Raw genomic sequence first — 20967 nt, forward strand, 5'->3', positions numbered from 1 at the left:
ACCTCACCTTAAGACAAAACACACAAAACCATTTATCATAACTTGCCTTAAAGAAGATGTACATGGCCGTCCAGTTATTGGAGGGTGGTTGTCTGTCCATTGTCTCTGTCATAGCCTGTGACGAATGCCCAGTGACTGTTGAGATATTAGCTTCTTTTTAAGAACAACCTTTACTAGAGTGTCACTCTGAGGCTATACATGTGGCAGGATAGTGAGACTGTAATATACTGTAATACATGGTAAATCACGTTTTTCTTCAGTCTTACTGTATGGCGCATCCTTGCCTTTTCATGTTCATGAAGCTAACTCAATTATAATCAAGCAACAGCTTCAATTCATCACAGCATTGTGTATTGTATAATTATTTACAACAAAGCTATTATTACTGGTAATCTGAGAAAAAATTGGCTTAACAGAGGACAATTGATCATTATATTTTCTGGACGAAGCCGCTGAAAGAGTGTTTGCTGCTATTAACTCTTTGCACTCTATCCGTTGTTGCCATGAATGAACTCCTGTACCACTACCTCTGTGTCTTTTGTGTTTTATTTTGGTATTTTCAACCTCCGGTGTGTAGCAGCAGATAGCTGCTCTTACTGAACCTGATTCCGCTGTGCGTTTATTCTTATTTAAAGGGAATTTTTCCGATCCACTATGCTCACATGCTTGCATAGATGGTGACATTACTCCAAAGTCAATGATTTGCTGTAACTGACAGGACTTTCTTAGATAGACAAACGTTTATTAACCTGCATTATATGATCACTTGAGTCTGACTGAACACTCACCCTTCATTTGAGGGTAAGGGTAATATGGTAATATGGATTTAACTGGATTGCATGTAATCTGACTGTATGACTGGAGTGTATCGGTATGAATTTGATTGATCCGAATACAATTTGTACCATATTGGATTCTGTACAAAAGGATGTGAAATGGCTTGAAGTGTGCTTTAGGATTACATTTAATTTTTTATGGTTCTATATAAATACACTTAGTGGAATTGAGGGCTGCATAGTGGCTGGTTGTTAGCACTATTGCCTTCATGCATAAAGGTCCTAGGTTTGAATCCCTGCTGGGCCCTTAATGCATGGAATTTGTATGTTGTCCTTGTGCATATGTAATCCACTCCCACTGTCCTGTTGGTCTATGTGGTGCCCTGTGTATCACGTTCTGGGTTTGGATCGGACCAAAGTGCAGATAAGAGCCTGTCAGCCTTATGATGAGAGGAAGGCTTCTCTTTAATTAAAGGTCTCCAAAACGTAATATAATCACAGCATGTACAAACATGAGTCGAGCCAAAAACTTACATGTGTACACAGTTCGGTACCGTAGCAAAACTGAGCATAAACAGGGGTAGTGAACGAGGAATAGTGACGGCGGAACCAGCGGGGAACAAAGAACACAGACCAACTGATATACAGGGAGAAAACAAAGGCAGGTAATCACAGGAACTAAGAACAGGTGTGGCAAGGAGACATGGAGGCATAAGGGACAGGTGGAACTAATTAACAATAAAGGAAAACATAGACCTAAGCACAGTTAACACAAAAACACAAACCAACTCCAAGGATGTCATACCATGACACTGTGATAGACTGATCACCTGTATCTCCATGGGTACACCACTGTATCCTTTGAGATACGCAACAGCACCCTGTTCCCATTGCCACCCCCAACCCCCATGACCCTGCAGAGACTAAGAAAGAATAGAAAATGGATGGCTAAATTCAAATAAACTACAATTAACAGAAATGTGCAGAAGAAGGAAGTCTGAAAGCTATTGTTACTATTGTAAGACCTTAATAGTAACAGTAGACCCACAAAATGATCAGACAGAGGTTTTAGGAGTGTTTTATTTTTTTGTAAACAACTTCATGAGAACTTGTAAGGATCATATACTGTGCTGAAAAAGCAATGGTACCAATATATACGTATATACAATATATATTGTACTGCATAAGGTAATTTTTTATTGAGGTACACCCCGCGTGGAAAAAAGTATATAATTTAATGTAATTTAGCTTGAATTTTGTAAATACACAATTGTGATTTTTACAACCATTTCATAGCTTAGTTGCATGGAAATTCTTAATCTGATGCCAATCCAACAAAGCAGTAGAACTGTTACTATCACGGGTTGACCCTGAGAATATAAGTAGATCATTAATTAATTTAAATGGTCATTTGGAATGAGAAACAGGTCATCACAGTATTTATGACATGTTAATATATTTCACATAAAGGTCATCTGTTTTCCAAGAATCATTCCTTAGTCACAGAAAACGTTTATCTCATTCTGAGAAGCATATTTCACTCTGGTTCATTTCATGTGTCATTAGTGGAGTGACATATTAAAACCACAGGAAAATCAGACCATAAACCAGTTTGTTGCCGGCCTTCACTGCTACATTCCTAATTCTCTCATCTTATGTAACAATTATGCTAATTTCCAGCTTTTTTTAAGCATTTCTTTGATGGGCATCCCCAGCCACTGACCTCGAGGCAGTGAATGCCCTTTATTACTGCTGTTATTCATCACCTCTCATCTCCTCATCTCTCCCCCATCCTTCATTTTCATCACTCTTCTCTTTTACTGTCTACTCGGAGTTCTGCAGTTTCTCTTCTCTGGTGTCACTGTCCCTTTCCTTCTTGTCACCCTGATCTTCTTTGACCTCCTCCTCTGACTCTTTCTCTTCTTCACTCTGATCTGAATAATCCCATGGCCCCTTGTGGCCCTCTTGTCATGATATCAGCTCCCTCTTTAATTGCACTCTCTGTTTACTTTTCTTCTCCAGCACATTCACCTATGGATCAGGGACCCCTGAATTCCATGGACAATTCGACCCAGTCGGCATCCCTGCTGAGAACCGTCTATCGACCCTGATGCTGATGCTCCTCTTGCAGCTGAAGAGCAAGAAGGCAAAAAAGGGAGGGAGGGGAGTCAGCGGTGAAGGGCCGCATACTACAGATCTCCAACAGAAGCTGAGGTTGAGAAGGTTAAGGAGCAAGGGCTTTGGGTGGGAAGATCAAGGGTCAAAAGATCAACGATGATGACTTCACATGGAAAACTGAGGAGGGAGAAGGGCAGCCTGGCAGAGTATGAATCTCAAATGAAGGGTAAGTGTCTCTGTACATGCATGTCTGTTTGTGCACCTATCTGCATGCATGAATGTGTTAAAGATGAAGTGATGTCTGAATATATGCTGTTGCTCTGCATAGGCATCCATGCATATACTTGTATGCAGGAGTATCAGTGCTCCTGAATACAAATACAGATTCCTCCACCTTTCGCTTTGCCGGAGAGTTCCGTGTCTCTGATTCTGATTCTGATTCTGATTCTGAAAAATGCATGATGTGTTTACCAAATAGATACTGCTGTATGGAGCTGATGTCACACTTGAGCGAAATTGTTTTGCAGTTAAAAGTTTTTACCTAGAAGCAGCAGGTCAGCAGAACCTGGCCAGTCTTGGCGATATGAGGATTTCACATTGCATGTTTTTGTGTACGGTACTATAGTCTGGAATGTGCGTGTCGTAAGCGGCTGCCTCTTCGCACTGTACTGCAACTGAGGTATTTATAGCTAGCATTAGTGATGTTGTCTCCTCACATACAGTCAGCCTGGAGCAGTGTACTCAGACAAAGACGAAAGGGGGAAAAAGAGTAAAGACGATGGAAAGGAGGAGGAAAGAGAGCTGATGGAGGTATAGAAAGAGAAAAAGTAGAGAGTAGGGAAGGAAAAGCAGAATGCGACGTGAAGGAGCTAATTGAAAACAGTGATATTTCAGAGAGCAATGTTTGTGTTAGCCTTTTCATATTAAAGTGCAGTGTGGGGACAGTGCTCTCTTGGATCCACAGTGTTTGCTTACAAGCCTGTGCATATAATGTAATGTTACACTGAATTATTGCAGGTGATGATGCATGAACTGCAGTCAAAGTAGCCTGAAACACAGGGAGAGCATTTTATTCAGGATTTTCACCCAAAGAAAAGTCTTTCATTATTTAGGAATAATAAAGTGAAGACAATGACTTGTAAAACTATTCATTCCAAATATGAACATTTTCACATATTGTCATGCTACATTCAAAAACTTCATTTTATTGGGGTTTTATGTGACTCTGGTGCCTATCACCAGCAGTCTATGGGCGAGAGGTAGGGGACACCCTGGACAGGTCGCCAGTCCATCGCAGGTCAACACAAAGACATACAGGACAAGCAACCATGCACACATTCATCACACCTAAGGGCAATGTAGAGAGACCAATTAACCTAACAGTCATGTTTTTGGACTGTGGGAGGAAGCCGGAGTTCCTGGTGAGAACCCACGCATGCACCTGGCGAACATGCAAACTCCATGCAGAAAGACCTCTGGGCCGGGAGCCAAAACCAGGACCTTCTTGCTATAAGGCAACATTGCTACCAACTGCTCGACCATGGAAACCCTTTATATTCAGCCCCTTTTAATCAGATATCCCCAAAAATCATCCACTGCAACCAGTTCCTATGAAAAGCCAGCTAATTAGTGTTCTGTGAAGGCTCTAGATGTTTGTTAGAGAACGTTGGTGAGCAAACAGCATCATAGCTCTCAATGCATCATCTGAAAATGTAATGAGTGTGGAGCTACCATAAATCTACCAAGACATGTTCATCCACTTAAACTGACAGGCTAGCCAGGTGGGCATAAATCAGAGAAGCTGCCAAGAGGCCTATGGTAACTCGGGAGGAGCTGCAGAGATCCACAGCCAAGGTAGAAGAAACAAACATATGAAAGGCACAAACATAAGGAAGAATCTGTTGGTTATGGGTGATGGAAAAGTAGCACTGCTCAACACAACCTTCTCCACCTTAAAACTGCTGTTAGCATCACGGTGTTGGGATGTCTCTCTTCAGCAGGGACAGTGAAGCTGGTCAGAGCCAAATACAGGACAATCATGAAAGAAAAAATGTTAGATCAAAACAAAGTCAAAGTCCTGACCTTAATCAAAGGGAGAATCTGTGGAAATACTGGAAAGACTCTGTCTAACCTGACTGAGTTTGAGCTATTTTGCAAAGAAGAATGGGCAATAGAGACATACCCCTAAAGGACTATGTTATTGTTTTGACAAGTGTCTTCTCATGAGTGTTTTTTTTTTCAGTTCAGAAAAACATCCTTCAGCCTTCACAGAGTGTTTAGTGGTTCAATAGATACCGACCATTCCTCATTATGACAGTTCTTAAACAGAGGAGATAGCAAAATTTTGAATATCTTACAAAATGGCACAATTTTGTGTTCAGAATTCAGTTTTCAGGGAACTTATAGCTGGCCGATTCTTGTAAATGTTCCTGCAAAAGTGACACAAGTCTAGACAGATATGCTTGTATAGCACAATTCTGTTGGGAAGACGATGAAGTGTTTAAAGGTCAGATTTAAAACAGATACTTTGCTATATGCTTGTCAAACCTGTTTAGTTGACTCAGCTCTTTTGTTAGAACACACTGTTTAGAATTGTCCCAATCATGATTTTTGTCTCAAATAACCTCATCTGAGTCATTGAAGATTAGGAATTTGGCAATACTGAGAACCAATCTCATACTATATTCCAGTTAAAATCAGTGCCATGTAACTATAGTGAGCCATAAAAACATACTTTGCCCCCTTTTGTTTTTCTTTTTTTTGTTTTACTTAGATGTTTCAGATCATCAAACAACTTTTAATATCAGATAAAGACAAAGCTGTGTACAAAATGCAGTTTGCAGATGATCATTTAATTATTGAAAATGCAACCTAGCCTGATGTGAATAAGTAATTGGCCCCTATAATAGATGTGGATAATAATATTTTTTTCACTTAGTTTATATTTAATAGAAACATTTGTTTGATTGATTTGTGACAAAAAATCAAAAGCGGAAGATATCTGAGGCCTCCACAAACAGCTATATCGCAGGTTAACTCGGTCAAGAAAGCTACTATAAAGATGTGTTCCCTAAAATAACCATATCATTATCATTTGTTTCTAAACATACTGTATGTCTGATGCAACACATCTACGGTCTTTAATAAACTCACGTTTGCTCCTGCTGATGATGAAGCTTTTTTGCTGAAGTTCAAAGCTAATGTTAGCTTGTTTGATATGATTTTGATATGACTTGTTGGTAATTAGGCTCATAACATATTTCAGTGCAGTTCCTTTTAACCCTGTGCTTTGCTGTCATACAATGTAATACAATTCTGTGAAGGTCATTATAAATGGTGAAAAACACAGATTTATTAGATCAACAAAAAAAAATTTAAGGACAGTTTCAGTTGTTAACCAAGCTGTAGACACACAAATAGGCAGAGATTTTTTCAAAATCTGACCATGCTAAGCAAGGTTGCCCATCTCACTGGCTTTAGGTGCTGATGATGTGAGATCACAGACCTTACACCAATAACACAGATCTGGAGTTTAGTGTAGTCAGGGACTGATACGCAGATATAAACATCCATGTGATTTTTAATGTTGATTGATTTTTAGGTGAGTGTTAAATGAAACCATCAACCCTTGTTGCTTAAATTATTGTGTTTTGCAGGCTCCTGACATTTTTCTTATTTTGGCAAGTTAGGTTTATTTTTGTTTTTAAGAGTTATTTTTACAGATTTGTAAGAAATAATTTGAAGAGGTATTATTCAATATATGTTTTATACCTTGTTTTATGAATATCATTATGGCAGTTTGAATTAGTTTTGATTAGAAGGACTGAAGTTATCTATATTTACTGCACTGAAGTATATGTTTCTGTAAGTTCCAACAACTGTCTTTTGACATTAAATGTAGAGCTTGTGATTTCACAACAAGCTGCTTGGTTGTTTTTGTCTGTTTTATGTAGCCCTGCATGATGGTTGCAAAGAAACACATAAAACGGCATCATTTAAGAGTTGCGCTATTTAAAAACGTTTGATTTTCAGCTGTTCCTTAATTCAGGTTATTTATGTAGCACCAATTCACAACATGTCTATAGGCATTTCAATCAATTCAGTCAAATCATACAGATTCCAAGTCAAGTACACACATTCCAACTGATCCTAGTAATCAAGCAATACAGTCAAACTCAGGTTTTTATTCAAATTAATTAAAAGGTTTTCCATCTAAGGAAACCCGGTATATTGCATCAAGTCAGTGAATTGTAGCTTGCATGCATGTAGCGACAGTGGAGAGGAAAACTCCCTTTTAACAGGAAGAAACCTCCAGCAGAACCAGACTCAGCCACGACCAACGGGAAGTTTTAAAATACTGGTCCAGGAGTACTTTCTATGTTAAAGACATGTAAAAAGTTAAAGGCAGTAGTAGCTTTTTTAGTGGCTTTATGTAGGAGAGAAACACAGCTAAGCAGATAAACTCTAATCCAGTTTTCAAGTCTATATGATGAAAGAGAGCACATACAGTTAGTCACAGTGGGAACTCAACCAGTAGCTATATCTAGGCGAGACACTAAAAGACAAGGTCATGTGTATCATCTATAGAAGGAGAACATTAAGTTGTTGGCATCAGTAGCTCAGCCGATGCCCCCTCCAGGAAGTTGCCAGGCCAGATGTAGCTTCTATGGAAAAACTAAGAGAGAACATTTAAAGTTAAAAGCTGAAATAACAACAAATAATGCAAAATTGGAGAGTAGTAGTCAAAAATAACTTAAAGATTTTTTAACTTTTTTACCAGAGGTCAATTTAATGCCATACAGATTAAGTGATTGACTAAGCACTTAGTCAATCACTTAATCACTTTCTTTGTCAAAGACTACAGTGCAAAGACAGCAACTTCTGTCTTGTCTGAATTTAGAGGCAGAGTATTTAAAGTCATCCAGGTTTTTCTGTCTTCAAGACATGCCTGTAGTCTATCTAACTGGTTGAATTTATCAGGATTCATGGATAAAGAAAGCTGAGTATCATCAGCGTAACAGTGGGAATGTATCCCATGCTGCCTGATAATTTGACCTATTAGAAGCATATGTATAGAAATAAGAATTGACCCAAGCACTGAAACCTGTGGTACTCCACAAGCAACCATGGAGTTTAAAGAAGATTTATCATTTTTATTAACAATTGTTAATTATTAAATTTATTAACAATCCTATTCTGGTGTTGCAAACAATGGGACAGAAAGTGTAAATTAGATACTGAATTTATCGTGTAAATGAATAATATAAAATAAAACATACTGTTGATAACATTAAGTATGTTGATAGTTTTAGTATTATGGAAGGATTAGGTAAAAACAAATACTCATTTGGTGCTAAAATATACAATCCTATCTCTGTTGACTATGTTTTTATGTCATCATGCTTCCAGGCTCATGAATATATATTTATGTAACTGGAAGCCATTCTCTCTCTCTCCATCTCTCCGACTTTTCAGACTTGCGGACCCAGTTGACAGACCAGATAAAGATTTTAGACTCCCAGGTTGAGGTGAAACAGCAGCAGCTCTCAGACCTTTCAGAGTTTCTCCGGCGTCGGGGCGACATCGAGACTGAATATGCAAGAGCCCTTGACAAACTAACCGAGAGGTTCACTCACAAGACTAAAAAGTAAGGATGAACTTTTGAGTGTGTGGCTTAGAAGACCTCTTTCTTGTGTTTGGAGATCAATCTATTGTGCTTACTTCATGTTGTCAGACCGGTGCTATTTAAAGGATTTCTTGGTACTACATGTCAGGCAGTGATCATGTTTAATCTATCTGCAGGAAGGAGCAGTGGGGTCAGTCTGTTTGTCAGGTTTGGTCCGTTTTGCTGACTCAGACCCGTCTGGAGAGCCGGGAACACGCAGCGCTGGGGGACACCTGCTTCAACACGCTCACACAGAGCCTGACACACAGCACCGAGGACACACACCGCCTGCACAAAAAGGTGAAAAGCTGTTTGTTCATGTGTGTGCAGACTCCGGCATGGACAGAACAGCAAAGGAGCTTAGTACAGGTTGTACAAGCAGTGAGATCCGCTGTTATGTTCCTTTATAAAGTGCACAAAATGCTCTTTAAACTTACAGCTTGTCATTGATGCTCTCTGAACCTTTTTGCTGTCGAAATTTGAGCAGATTCCTAATTAGACTTCAAGAGTTGAATTTTGGGCTTTTTTTGAACTAACCCCAAATCCTGTGCAAAAATCTTTTAGCTTCCACACTCACTTTCAGATGTTATTGTCACTAATTAAAAAATGCTCCTCAAAGCCTGCTGTCTTTTTTAGAAGAAATGTACTTGTTGAAAATATCTTCTTTATTTTTTATGATATAATAAAAACATCAAACTAATCCAACATTAAGGTAAGGTAAGTGAAAACATTTCAAAGCAATTGAGTAACTTTGCAAAACAACAACTTTCATCTTTTCCTTCCAGAAGTTGGTCTCTCTTTGATTCTATTTATAAATAGAAATGTAATTCTGTTACAAATGTATTCAGAACATGTTTTGGAGACTTCCAAGTTTTGAATCTTAAAATGATTTATATTGATCAGAACTTCGTATAGTAGCCCACCACATGGGCTCCTCAATTATGGGAAAATAATAACAACATTAATTAGGTTAAAAGGGGAATCATGATTATTTGTTATAAGTCTGGAAACACATGATTTAAGCCACATGAAGAAACAAAACCAACAATGTTCTTACTGTCTGGCAGTAAATCAGACTAAACTTTCAGTTTAGGATTATCAAAATCCTTTTTATTTGATAAACACCAGAATTATGAGTGAGATAATCTTTTTTGAAATGCAGAATTTTAAATAAATGTCCTTAATATTTGGTAGAATTACCTTTATACTCTGACTTCTCACAATAGAAGTTTAGCCCATTTCTCCTGACAGGACTGGTATAACTGAGTTAGGTGTGTAGGACACCTGGTTTTTGTGGACCTGAGATGTTGCTTAAATTTTTCCACGAAATGTTCTTTCTTCATGATGCTGTTTATTTTGTGGAGTGCACCAGTCTTACACGACATGAGGCTGCCACTTCTGTACTTCACAATTGGGGTGGTGTTCTCAGGCTTGCGAACTTCCCACTTTTTACTACAAACATCACAATGGCTCTTATAGACAAACACATTTTCAGTTGCATCATGCCTCCAACAATTAAGGTCTTTGTCCTTTGATGCAATTGCAAACTGTAATCCTGCTTCTTAGTTTGCTTTTGGAGTAAAAGCTCCTTCTGGATTTAATGTCAGAAAGTGAGAAAATAAGAATATGTGTCTGAAAGCGACCATAGATTTCATCCACAATATGAATCTGAAGACAAAGGGGAAACAAAATGCTTGAAAAATAACTTTGTTTTTAGTTGTGTTTTTTGTTGATTACATAATTTTTGTTTATTGGAAACAGATATTGAACACATAGCGTTTACAGTGGACTAAATTAAATTGTCAGTCTTATTAGGGGTCCTGCACTTCCACATAACGTTGTTGAATTAAACATACTTAGAATGCATCTTAACCTCCAAATTTGACTTGATAAGTGATAACGGACACAGTTTTATGTTTTAAACCCTGCATTCAGTTCTGCAGAGGACATAAATATACTGCTGTGCTCTGGAGCATAAGTCGTTGTATTTTTTATGAGTAAAAGTACAACCTACAAGTAGAAATTGCCAAGAGGAATGGGCTGTGATAAATAAGTAGTCTTCTCTCTTCTCAGCAGAAGAAACCCAGTTGTCTTTAGCATTGAATTTTTCCCTTTAACGTGTCTAATATGTGCCCCAAAAATGTTTAACAACCAGACTACATTTATTGTGTATTAGTTAAGGTGAACAAAGTAAGTTATTTGGACATGCATATTTCCTGTATTTGTGTGTCCACTCGGCCATGTAACAAGTATAAATATTGTACTTTTTACTTCTCTTGAATTATTTTGCGATATTACATGCAGCTGGTTTAAGTATTGTAAATGCAAAGAACTGTTCAAAGTTAAACCAGTTAAACTGTTTTTTTCTTATTAATTTATTCTGCATAGTTGAGGTCACATTATCAATGTATTGCAGCAGCTGTAACCAACTTTTATTAAATAATTGATTGATATGTAATTTGTAACAAAATATAATGCACTGGCACTTTTTTTCTCACATCATTGGTCCACAGACCTTGCTGTTCTTCTACTAAGAAAGTTGGCTTCCGCTGAGTTCTTTCTATTTCTGTCCTCTTTTATAAAAGTGATAAAACATTTCATTTATATTATCATTACCTGATAGGGGAAATGGTTATTTGCCTCTGCTTTATTTTGAGGGTATAGTTTCTGTTAAATTAAATCTACCTCAACAAACTGCAGAGATAATTTCACATAGAGCAAAGCCACTTGGCTGCTCTATATAGGTCTTAGCTGCTTGCATTAGAAGACATATACAGGTCCTTCTCAAAATATTAGCATATTGTGATAAAGTTCATTATTTTCCATAATGTCATGATGAAAATTTAACATTCATATATTTTAGATTCATTGTACACTAACTGAAATATTTCAGGTCTTTTATTGTCTTAATACGGATGATTTTGGCATACAGCTCATGAAAACCCAAAATTCCTATCTCGCAAAATTAGCATATTTCATCCGACCAATAAAAGAAAAGTGTTTTTAATACAAAAAACGTCAACCTTCAAATAATCATGTACAGTTATGCACTCAATACTTGGTCGGGAATCCTTTTGCAGAAATGACTGCTTCAATGCGGCGTGGCATGGAGGCAATCAGCCTGTGGCACTGCTGAGGTCTTATGGAGGCCCAGGATGCTTCAATAGCGGCCTTTAGCTCATCCAGAGCGTTGGGTCTTGAGTCTCTCAACGTTCTCTTCACAATATCCCACAGATTCTCTATGGGGTTCAGGTCAGGAGAGTTGGCAGGCCAATTGAGCACAGTGATACCATGGTCAGTAAACCATTTACCAGTGGTTTTGGCACTGTGAGCAGGTGCCAGGTCGTGCTGAAAAATGAAATCTTCATCTCCATAAAGCTTTTCAGCAGATGGAAGCATGAAGTGCTCCAAAATCTCCTGATAGCTAGCTGCATTGACCCTGCCCTTGATAAAACACAGTGGACCAACACCAGCAGCTGACACGGCACCCCAGACCATCACTGACTGTGGGTACTTGACACTGGACTTCTGGCATTTTGGCATTTCCTTCTCCCCAGTCTTCCTCCAGACTCTGGCACCTTGATTTCCGAATGACATGCAGAATTTGCTTTCATCCGAAAAAAGTACTTTGGACCACTGAGCAACAGTCCAGTGCTGCTTCTCTGTAGCCCAGGTCAGGCGCTTCTGCCGCTGTTTCTGGTTCAAAAGTGGCTTGACCTGGGGAATGCGGCACCTGTAGCCCATTTCCTGCACACGCTTGTGCACGGTGGCTCTGGATGTTTCTACTCCAGACTCAGTCCACTGCTTCCGCAGGTCCCCCAAGGTCTGGAATCGGCCCTTCTCCACAATCTTCCTCAGGGTCCGGTCACCTCTTCTCGTTGTGCAGCGTTTTCTGCCACACTTTTTCCTTCCCACAGACTTCCCACTGAGGTGCCTTGATACAGCACTCTGGGAACAGCCTATTTGCTCAGAAATTTCTTTCTGTGTCTTACCCTCTTGCTTGAGGGTGTCAATAGTGGCCTTCTGGACAGCAGTCAGGTCGGCAGTCTTACCCATGATTGGGGTTTTGAGTGATGAACCAGGCTGGGAGTTTTAAATGCCTCAGGAATCTTTTGCAGGTGTTTAGAGTTAACTCGTTGATTCAGATGATTAGGTTCATAGCTCGTTTAGAGACCCTTTTAATGATATGCTAATTTTGTGAGATAGGAATTTTGGGTTTTCATGAGCTGTATGCCAAAATCATCGTATTAAGACAATAAAAGACCTGAAATATTTCAGTTAGTGTGCAATGAATCTAAAATATATGAATGTTGAATTTTCATCATGACATTATGGAAAATAATGAACTTTATCACAATATGCTAATATTTTGATAAGGACCTGTATGAGCAATATTGGCGCCACCTTTTAACTAGAATTTTTGAAATCTGTAGCTCAACATTTTATGTAGACAGTTATTTATGAGGGACGTTCTGGCCCAGTTCAAAATTGATCCAGACCATGCTCTGAAGGCAAATGAATGTTACGAAATGGATAAACGCTTTGAGAAAGGCGCTTTGATTTTGCTGAGGTAGCAGTTCATTGAGACAAAATAATAAAATGTAGCATATGAGTGTCATTTTTTGGTGTGGTTTCTTTTAATTTGTCACTTAAGATGGTCAGTTTTTATATTTGATTGCCATAATTGTAAAGTTAATTGATTTCATTTATCTAATCTAAAGTTAATTTAGTCTTGAGTTTATCATATTTTTAGCTAACAATCTGACTTTACTCATTACAGAGCAAAGAGGTGGGAATCCAGATGCAGGAGGAGCTGCTAAAGGTCACTACTGAATTGCAAACGGTAAGTACTTCCAGTTGCTGTATGGCATGTGCAGACCTTTAAAATCTGGTACCAGTAACATAAAAAATACAGTGCTGTTGATTTTACTCATGATGTTTTGTTTGTTGTGTTTGTCAATAAAGGCTCTGAAGACCTACAACCAGTACCACACAGACTGCCTGACAGCTGAGGGGAAACTGAAAGAAGCAGAGCGGCTGGAAGAAAGGCACACTGGCAAGTCGGCCGAGCTCGGGCCTGGCCAATTGGCAGGACAGAGGCGAAGCTCTGTCAAAAAGATGGAACGATTGATGGAGAAGGTGTGCGAATGTTTGTTGAGACAGAAAGAGAGAACAAAACCACAGGAAGTCTTGAAGTGAGGTTTCTGCAGCGGAAACCACTTCCTCTTCCTTTTTGTTGATCAAAATGACTTCAGGTGTTTTTAACATCTGCAAATGGAACTTTCTGCTGAGTTTGAGAAGCGAGTTTACTTAGTTTCTTAATTGTTTTTGTCCTTCATGTATATGTGTGTGCACAGAGGCATGGAAGAGTGCAGGAGACCCAGCTGCAGTGCACAAAGGCTCGAAATGACTACCTGTTGAACCTAGCTGCAGCAAATGCAGCCATGAACAAGTACTACCTGCAGGATGTCAGCACTCTCATCGACGTAAGAAACAAGCAATCTGTGTTAAAACAAGCAATTACTGCGAATTTATAAAACAGCTCAGAAGTTTAAGTTTTTAAATGCCACTGCATTTTTTCATGACAAAGGCTTAGTAAATAGCCAATTTCTCAAAAACCTTTCACAAAAAATCGTCAATAATTTTCTCTTTGCTTTTCAATCTAATTGCTTTTCCTTCTCACCCAATCCTTTTCTTTCCTTTCCCTGCCTTCTGGCAGTGCTGTGACCTTGGTTTTCATCTGTCCGTGGAGAGAGTGATGAAGTGCTACCTGACCAGTAGGTGGCGCATTCAGAAGACAGAGGAGACGGGGCTGAAGCAGTTGGAAACTGCTGTGACGTCCCTGGACCAGAGTGGAGACAGGGATGCGTTGCTACAGCAACATGATGCTGCCTTCTGTCTCCCATTCAGATTCAACTATCACCCACATGAGGGAGACCAGGTACATTTACTGTGGCATGCAGTGCATTTCTTCTCTGCCATGGCATCCAGTGTCAAGAAGAGACATCTTGGATGTCCAACATTTGCTAAAAGTGCTTAAACCCACTCGAACATTTACACGTTTACAGCCATAAGCTTTGGTGTATTTCACTGGGATTGTATATAATAGAACAAGACAGGTAGAGCATAATTGGGAAGTGGAAGAAAAATTATTGATGGCTTCAGAGATTTTTACAGATAAAATTCTGAAGATTTTGGCCCAACTGACCGAAAACTTTGTTGAAGTCTTTTATGGGTATGTCTCTAAAGCTTTGCACATTTTCAGACTGCACATTTTGCCTATTCTCTGCAAAAAAAAGCTCAAACTCTATCAGATATGATACAGAATATTTAAAACATCAATATTGAAGCACAATTATATTGAGAGCTATATTTTGACTGGACCCTTCGAACACATGAAGATGCTTTGATCTAAACCATTGTGTTTATAGCTCTGGCTGTATGTTTTTGGTTGTTGTTCTGCTGGAAAGTGAACTTCAGCTCCACTCTCAAGTCTTTTGCAGCCTCTAACAGGTTTTTTTCTTCCATATTTGCCCTGTATTTGCCTGTGCTAAAATAAGGATCCCCAGAGCATGATGCTGCCAAAACCATATGTAGAACTGACAAATAAAATCCCTGAATGTCTATCTCTAGATGTTCAAAGCTGTAAGAGGCATCTATAACTGTGGCAACTGGGATTCTACTTAGCATTGACTCAAGGCAACCGAATACAAATGCACAACAGTTTTCTTTTTTTTCTTTTAACTGCAGTATTAAACTGTTAATTGGCCCTTTTTTATTTCATGTCATTAAATCAGTTGCTAGTTATGGTTACCCATTAGTTAAATATGTGGTTTTCTGGGGTTTAAAGCATAAATTACTAAGAAAGACAATATTAGTGACTTGTATTGCTAACTGCTCTTAGCCAGGTCACTAAGCACAAGATTTAGTTTATGCTATAGGTTCCAGGTGCTTTCAATTGGAGCATGCTAATGATGGGGGCAACCTCATTCCCAGATCTGACTTCCATCTTCAAGGTAAATGAGATGTAGCGGAAATAACAGCGAACCATTAGGCAGAAGAGCTAGGCACAGGTTACAGAAGAAAGTTGCTAACAAGATGTCGCGGATGTCTCAACCTGTTGACATGCCTTTACATCTTCTCACATTACTTTGAAAGATGTCATCTTAAAACGAAAAATCTAATTGTTGCTTAATTTTAACAACTATTAGGCTGCTAACGAGCTAAGAAGTAAAATCTGCATATAACTTTTTTTTCATGTGAAGTAGAAACAAGAGCTGCTACCTTCAATTCTGTTGGGTTTATTTATATAGCACCTATTAACAACACATGACGTCTCAAGACACTTCACGAAATAAGTCAATTCAGTCCAATCATACAGACAGATTCCCATTCAATATTATTCCATTGGTTAAAAAGTTTTCTGTTTAAGGAAACCCAGCAGGTTGCATCACGTCACCGACTTCACATGATTATTACTGCTTCATAGTCAATGGGATTTCAAAAGTAAATCTGCTCTTAGTTACAACATTTGAGAACAACCACAGCTAAAAGCCATCAAGATTAGCAAGCACAATGTGTGTGTATTGGTCTAATTAAAATAATCCTTTGGATGTGTTTATTATTGTTAGTTGAACAGAATGTCTTTAATTCTGTGTGACTGAAGTCAGCTGTAAGGCCAGTTATCTAAAGAGTCTCTCTATCCAAACAGCTTCCCACTACTTTAAACTCCACAAACCTTTTTTGTATTGGATTTTTTTTTTTGTATTTTGTTAGGTGTGCGAGGTGAGTGCGGAGAGCCAGGTGCGGTACGAGCTTGAGACCAGGTTCCAGCAGCTTCAGTCTCGACTCGCTGCTGTCACCTTGGAAACAGATGAGGTCAGTTAAAACTTCTTACTGTGTTTTTGCTTTATGAACAGTTTGTTAATGTTGGCCAGTCACTCAGACAGCATTAGTGCAGGCAAACATCAGCACTCAACTTTGGAACATGAACTTGATCATAAATAGCTTGAACACAAAATACATAACATAACCATTTTTGCAATCTTGTCAGATTAGTAAAACGCTTAAAGCCACACTTACTGCCCTGTTGGACTCCATGTGCGACGGCGAGTGCAACCCCTCCCCCGACGTGTCCACCAGCCTATCACACGAGCCCCCTGGAGGAAGCACTGTCCCAAAACTTACCCTTGCCAAGCGTCGGGCCAATCAGCAGGAGACAGAGACTTACTACTTCACAGTGAGTTGGACACCTTTCAGATTGAAATAAAGAATATTTACACAGTTAGTCTCCTCATAAGGGAATTCCATTTCAGGTAAAATTGTTTTTTTTTCATCTCTTATATTTTTATTTTAGAAAGTAAAGGAGTTCCTCAACAGCAGCTCTCTGGCCTCCAAACTTCAAGCCAAACATGATCTTCTACAAGATGCCATACAAAAAGGTGCTCTTTATGTACACGACAGATTAGAAGCAGTTTATACCAGTGTTGCTACTAATCAGCACAGAGAATTGTGCGAATCCATTACCAGAAATCTGTGTTCAGCTCTTCTGGCTAAGATAGCATGATGGGCAGGTATTATGAAACAGCTGAAGACTAATCGTTTTTACAGTTCTGTGGAAATTTGTGTGAAACTAAAGATCATGACTAATCTTTTCTCTCAGAGTGTTTCATCCTGTTTTAAAGTTATATTTAACCTGCTAGTACATGACTATCATGTGCTCTCTTTTAGAAACAGCATGACATTGATGTCGTGGGTGAACATGTTGAGACCATCATTGCTTAGTGACTAATTATTAAAAATATATTGATTATGTATATGGGGACTTAAAGTGCCTTGCAAAAAGCTAAATGCAAAAAACTACATGTATCACACAACAACCGCACACTTCAGTGTATTTCTTTGTGATTTTATGTAACAGAACAACACAAAGTAGTGCATAATTATCAAGTGGAAAAAAATCAAACATTTTAATTATGAATAAAAATCTGAAAAGTATGGCCCCTTTGCATTTAGTCCCCTTTATTCTGACACCTCTAAATAAGATCCAGTTGCCTCCAGAAATCCCTTAATTAGTTTTTAGAGTCCATCTGTGTGTAATTTCATCTCCATATAAATCCAGCTGTCCAGTGAAGCTTCAAGCTGCGTCATGAAGACCAAGGACCATATCAAACAGGGCAGGTTGAAAGTTTAGAAGGTAAAAATAGAGTTAGCTTGTAACACACTACCCTGAGCTTTGAATATTTCACAGAGCTCTGTTCAATCCATCATCTGAAAACATAAAGAGTATGGCACAACTGCAAAGCAATCCAGACACCTTGATTGGCAGGTCAGGCAATTAGGCAATTACTAAAAAATATGGCCAAGAGGCTTCTGGAGGAGATGTAGGGCTCGACAGCTCAGTGGAGGTAAGGCGGGGTGGGTGCTGTTGACAGAACAACAATTAGTTGTGCCCTCCTCAACTCTGGCCTTTAAGAGAAAGTGGCCTAAAAAAAGGCACTGTTAAAGGAAAGGCATTTGAAGTCCTGTTTGCTGTCATTTACAAGCCATGTAAGGGATACACAAATATCTTCAAGAAAGTCCTCTAGTTGGATGAGACCAAAATCAACTGTTTCGGCCTACATGCAAAACAAAAGATATGGTAGAAGACAAAAACATGCATATCATCCTCCTGAACACACCACCCCCACTCTGAACCATGGTAGGTGGCAGTATCATGCTGTGGGGATGGATTTCTTTAGTAGAGACCTAGAAGCTGATCTGTAAGAAAACCTGTTCAAGAGACTTGAGACTGGGGCTTTTGGCAGAACGACGACCCGAGACACTCAGCTGCCAGACCTACACTCGTATAGTTTAGTTTAAAGTATACTCATGTGAATAAATGGCCTAGTCAAAGTCCAGACCTAAGTCTAGTTAAAGGTCTGTGTTTTAAGGCATACCACAGACTTTTAATTAGATTGTGGTAAGCCTTACTACAGTCTAGTTAAAAGTAGTAAGGCTTAAAAAAATTATGTCAACATGCACTTTCCATCAAGAGCTTGAACTATTGTGCAAAGAGGAACGGGGAAAGATTTCAGTCTGTGTTCAAAGGGTACGAAGCTGGTAGAGACATACCCATAAAAGACTTGCAGCTCTAACTGCATCAAAGAGTGTTTCCACGAAGTAAAGACTAAAAATATTTTAGTTTTATTTCTAAATATTTATTTAAAAATAAAATAGAAATACATGTGTCCTCTTCCTAGTTTTACTTCTACCTGGGGTTCGCCTTTCACATAAAATCCCAATAAAATACACGGAGGTTTGTGGTCATTTTTGTGACAAAATCTGAATATTTTGCAACATACTTTAGTAGTATTACAAGTCCGTTGTTTACTGCAACACATTTTAACAGATGTCCCTGCTTCACACATCTTCTGTGTCTTCCTTACAGCGGAGGCCGTCGACAGCGACCCTTCCAGGTAAATGTGGTCCAAGAACATGTTCAGACAAAACCAAGTGTGCCTGAGAGACGTGGAGAGGACAGAGAGGTCGAGGGGAGGGGTGGAGGAAAGAATTGGAGCAAATTTAAACCATATTTGTCACCATTATCAGATTTCTTTTCACTACTGTGCGGAAGTCTTTATTTATGCTTCATGTTTTTTCTATTTTGCTTCCCATCATCATGAATGTTGAAAAGACTTTCATAAAGCCTGGGAAACTGGGTAAATCACCTTTTAAAAAGATTTTCAAGAAAGTCTGGTTCATTGGAAGGAAAATGTAAAGAAATGAGGGGTGATTTTTAACATTTGCACAGATCTGTTTGTGTTTATTTCTATACAAAGGGCTTAACATTATTAGATATTGATTATTTTAACCAAGTGTAAAACAAGATTATGCATTTTATTTGTTATATTTCCCAGAATGCAATGTACTACTCGGTCAGTCCGTGTTCGGAAGTCCAGGCCAGTTTCCCAATTCTGCCACACACTCTTCACCACAGACATACTCTCCTACATAGAGGTAACGCACTCGAACAGCACACAAAAGCTTCTTTTTGCTGCCCTATTTTTGTTTGTTGCACTTTGCTGCACTGCTGTTCAACCCTCCAAAAGGAAATCGCTGAGAAAATCCTGATGCTGAAGAACTGAGGGTGGTGGGGGGTTCCTCCCCCCTCCCCATGGCCAACACCACCCTCAGTGTGCACACTGTTGCCATCATGTGTATGGTCATGCTTACAGCTTATTGCTGGCTTTCTCTCCTTTCAATCCAATCTCCTCTTATCTCTCCACCCCCCCTCGCTTATGAAAAGGATTTTAAACACGCTGGTCTCTTTGCTTCCTCCTCTCGACTCCTCTATTGAGCGTGTATGTGTGTGTGTGTGTGTGTGTGTGTGCTTACCTGCTCCTTTTTCTACTGCCTCTAAATCGTTACTTTCCACATTGTTATTTTCTCCCCTCTCTCTAATCTCTGGATTTTTTGTATCCCTGCTTTGCTGTGCTTGGCTTGGTGCAGAAGAAGAAGGAGAATGTCTCGGACACAGGTACACTGCAACTTCTGTGGCTGCTTGCATGCTGCACACAGGCAGCTACAGCCACACCAGCGTCATGTGTGACATGTCATTGAGACAACCTCCTAAGAAAGGCAGGAGTTCAAGCTGGGGTATTAAAGTTGTATAGGAATTCTAAGGATTTTAAATCTGCTGGCCCTGCTGATTCTGTCTGGAATTACAGTAGATAGCCAAATCTGTCTTAAACTGAATCTATCACAGTTTAAGAAAACAGAAGAGATGAGAGAGATTATGCTGATTATCAAATGTCCAACGGTTGCAAGTTCAGGTTGCCATGGAGAGGTTATGTGCAGCATTTTATTTCAACTCAAGAACAGAGTGAAAAACAACAACATTTGGTTGAAACGCTCAAAAACTCCAAATGATTGGTGATGAACCAATTGGAAAATTTTAGTCCATTTCCTTTCTTAGATATTTGTACAGCTCTGACCTGCCAAGGTTATAATGTAAGAAATTATAAATAGCAGCAATCATAACATTTATGTACTAGCCTTCATGCTGTTTAATCATTTGAATATTAGGAGCAGAGGTAACAAAAGAGCTATCGTTGTAAAACAGGGTTTTACTGTTGTTTAAAATAAAGGCAAAACAATTATATTAAAATAATAGGTAGCATTTAAAATTGTCGTAGGCGTGTCATACTGGCGATAAGCGTTATTACCATTACTATCTGTAAACATCAGTTTCTGTGTATTACCTACAGAGACGGCACACCCTTACTTTAACTCAGAGGTTTTGTCAGCCTTTTGGAAACTTTTCCCTCATTAGTTCACAGAGTATTATCCCAAAAGTCTTTTGGATCAGGATATTTTTTGGCAAATGTGAGGTGGGCATTTATGTTCTTTTTTGTAGGCAGTGGTTTG

At 39.0% G+C, this 20967-nt stretch overlaps 1 protein-coding gene across 3 annotated transcripts in view; it reads left to right on the plus strand.

The window, feature by feature from the left end:
• Positions 1-20967, plus strand: part of arhgap4b (Rho GTPase activating protein 4b) — a 54110-nt gene that overhangs the window by 13409 nt on the left and 19734 nt on the right. For 2 of the 3 annotated variants that reach the window (XM_047369617.1, XM_047369603.1), the window contains exons 2-13: positions 2799-3120; positions 8370-8541; positions 8697-8859; positions 13340-13402; positions 13525-13698; positions 13917-14045; positions 14279-14500; positions 16336-16437; positions 16613-16798; positions 16916-17000; positions 18989-19016; positions 19458-19557. In XM_047369617.1, coding sequence (XP_047225573.1) covers positions 3051-3120; positions 8370-8541; positions 8697-8859; positions 13340-13402; positions 13525-13698; positions 13917-14045; positions 14279-14500; positions 16336-16437; positions 16613-16798; positions 16916-17000; positions 18989-19016; positions 19458-19557 — 1494 coding nt within the window. In that variant the 5' untranslated portion in view covers positions 2799-3050. Of the gene's footprint in view, positions 1-2798; positions 3121-8369; positions 8542-8696; positions 8860-13339; positions 13403-13524; positions 13699-13916; positions 14046-14278; positions 14501-16335; positions 16438-16612; positions 16799-16915; positions 17001-18988; positions 19017-19457; positions 19558-20049; positions 20078-20967 lie in introns of all 3 variants that reach the window. The other variant, XM_047369609.1, reaches the window with a different exon arrangement.

This window comes from Girardinichthys multiradiatus, chromosome 1 (assembly GCF_021462225.1).
Source record: "Girardinichthys multiradiatus isolate DD_20200921_A chromosome 1, DD_fGirMul_XY1, whole genome shotgun sequence".
Lineage (NCBI taxonomy): Eukaryota > Metazoa > Chordata > Actinopteri > Cyprinodontiformes > Goodeidae > Girardinichthys > Girardinichthys multiradiatus.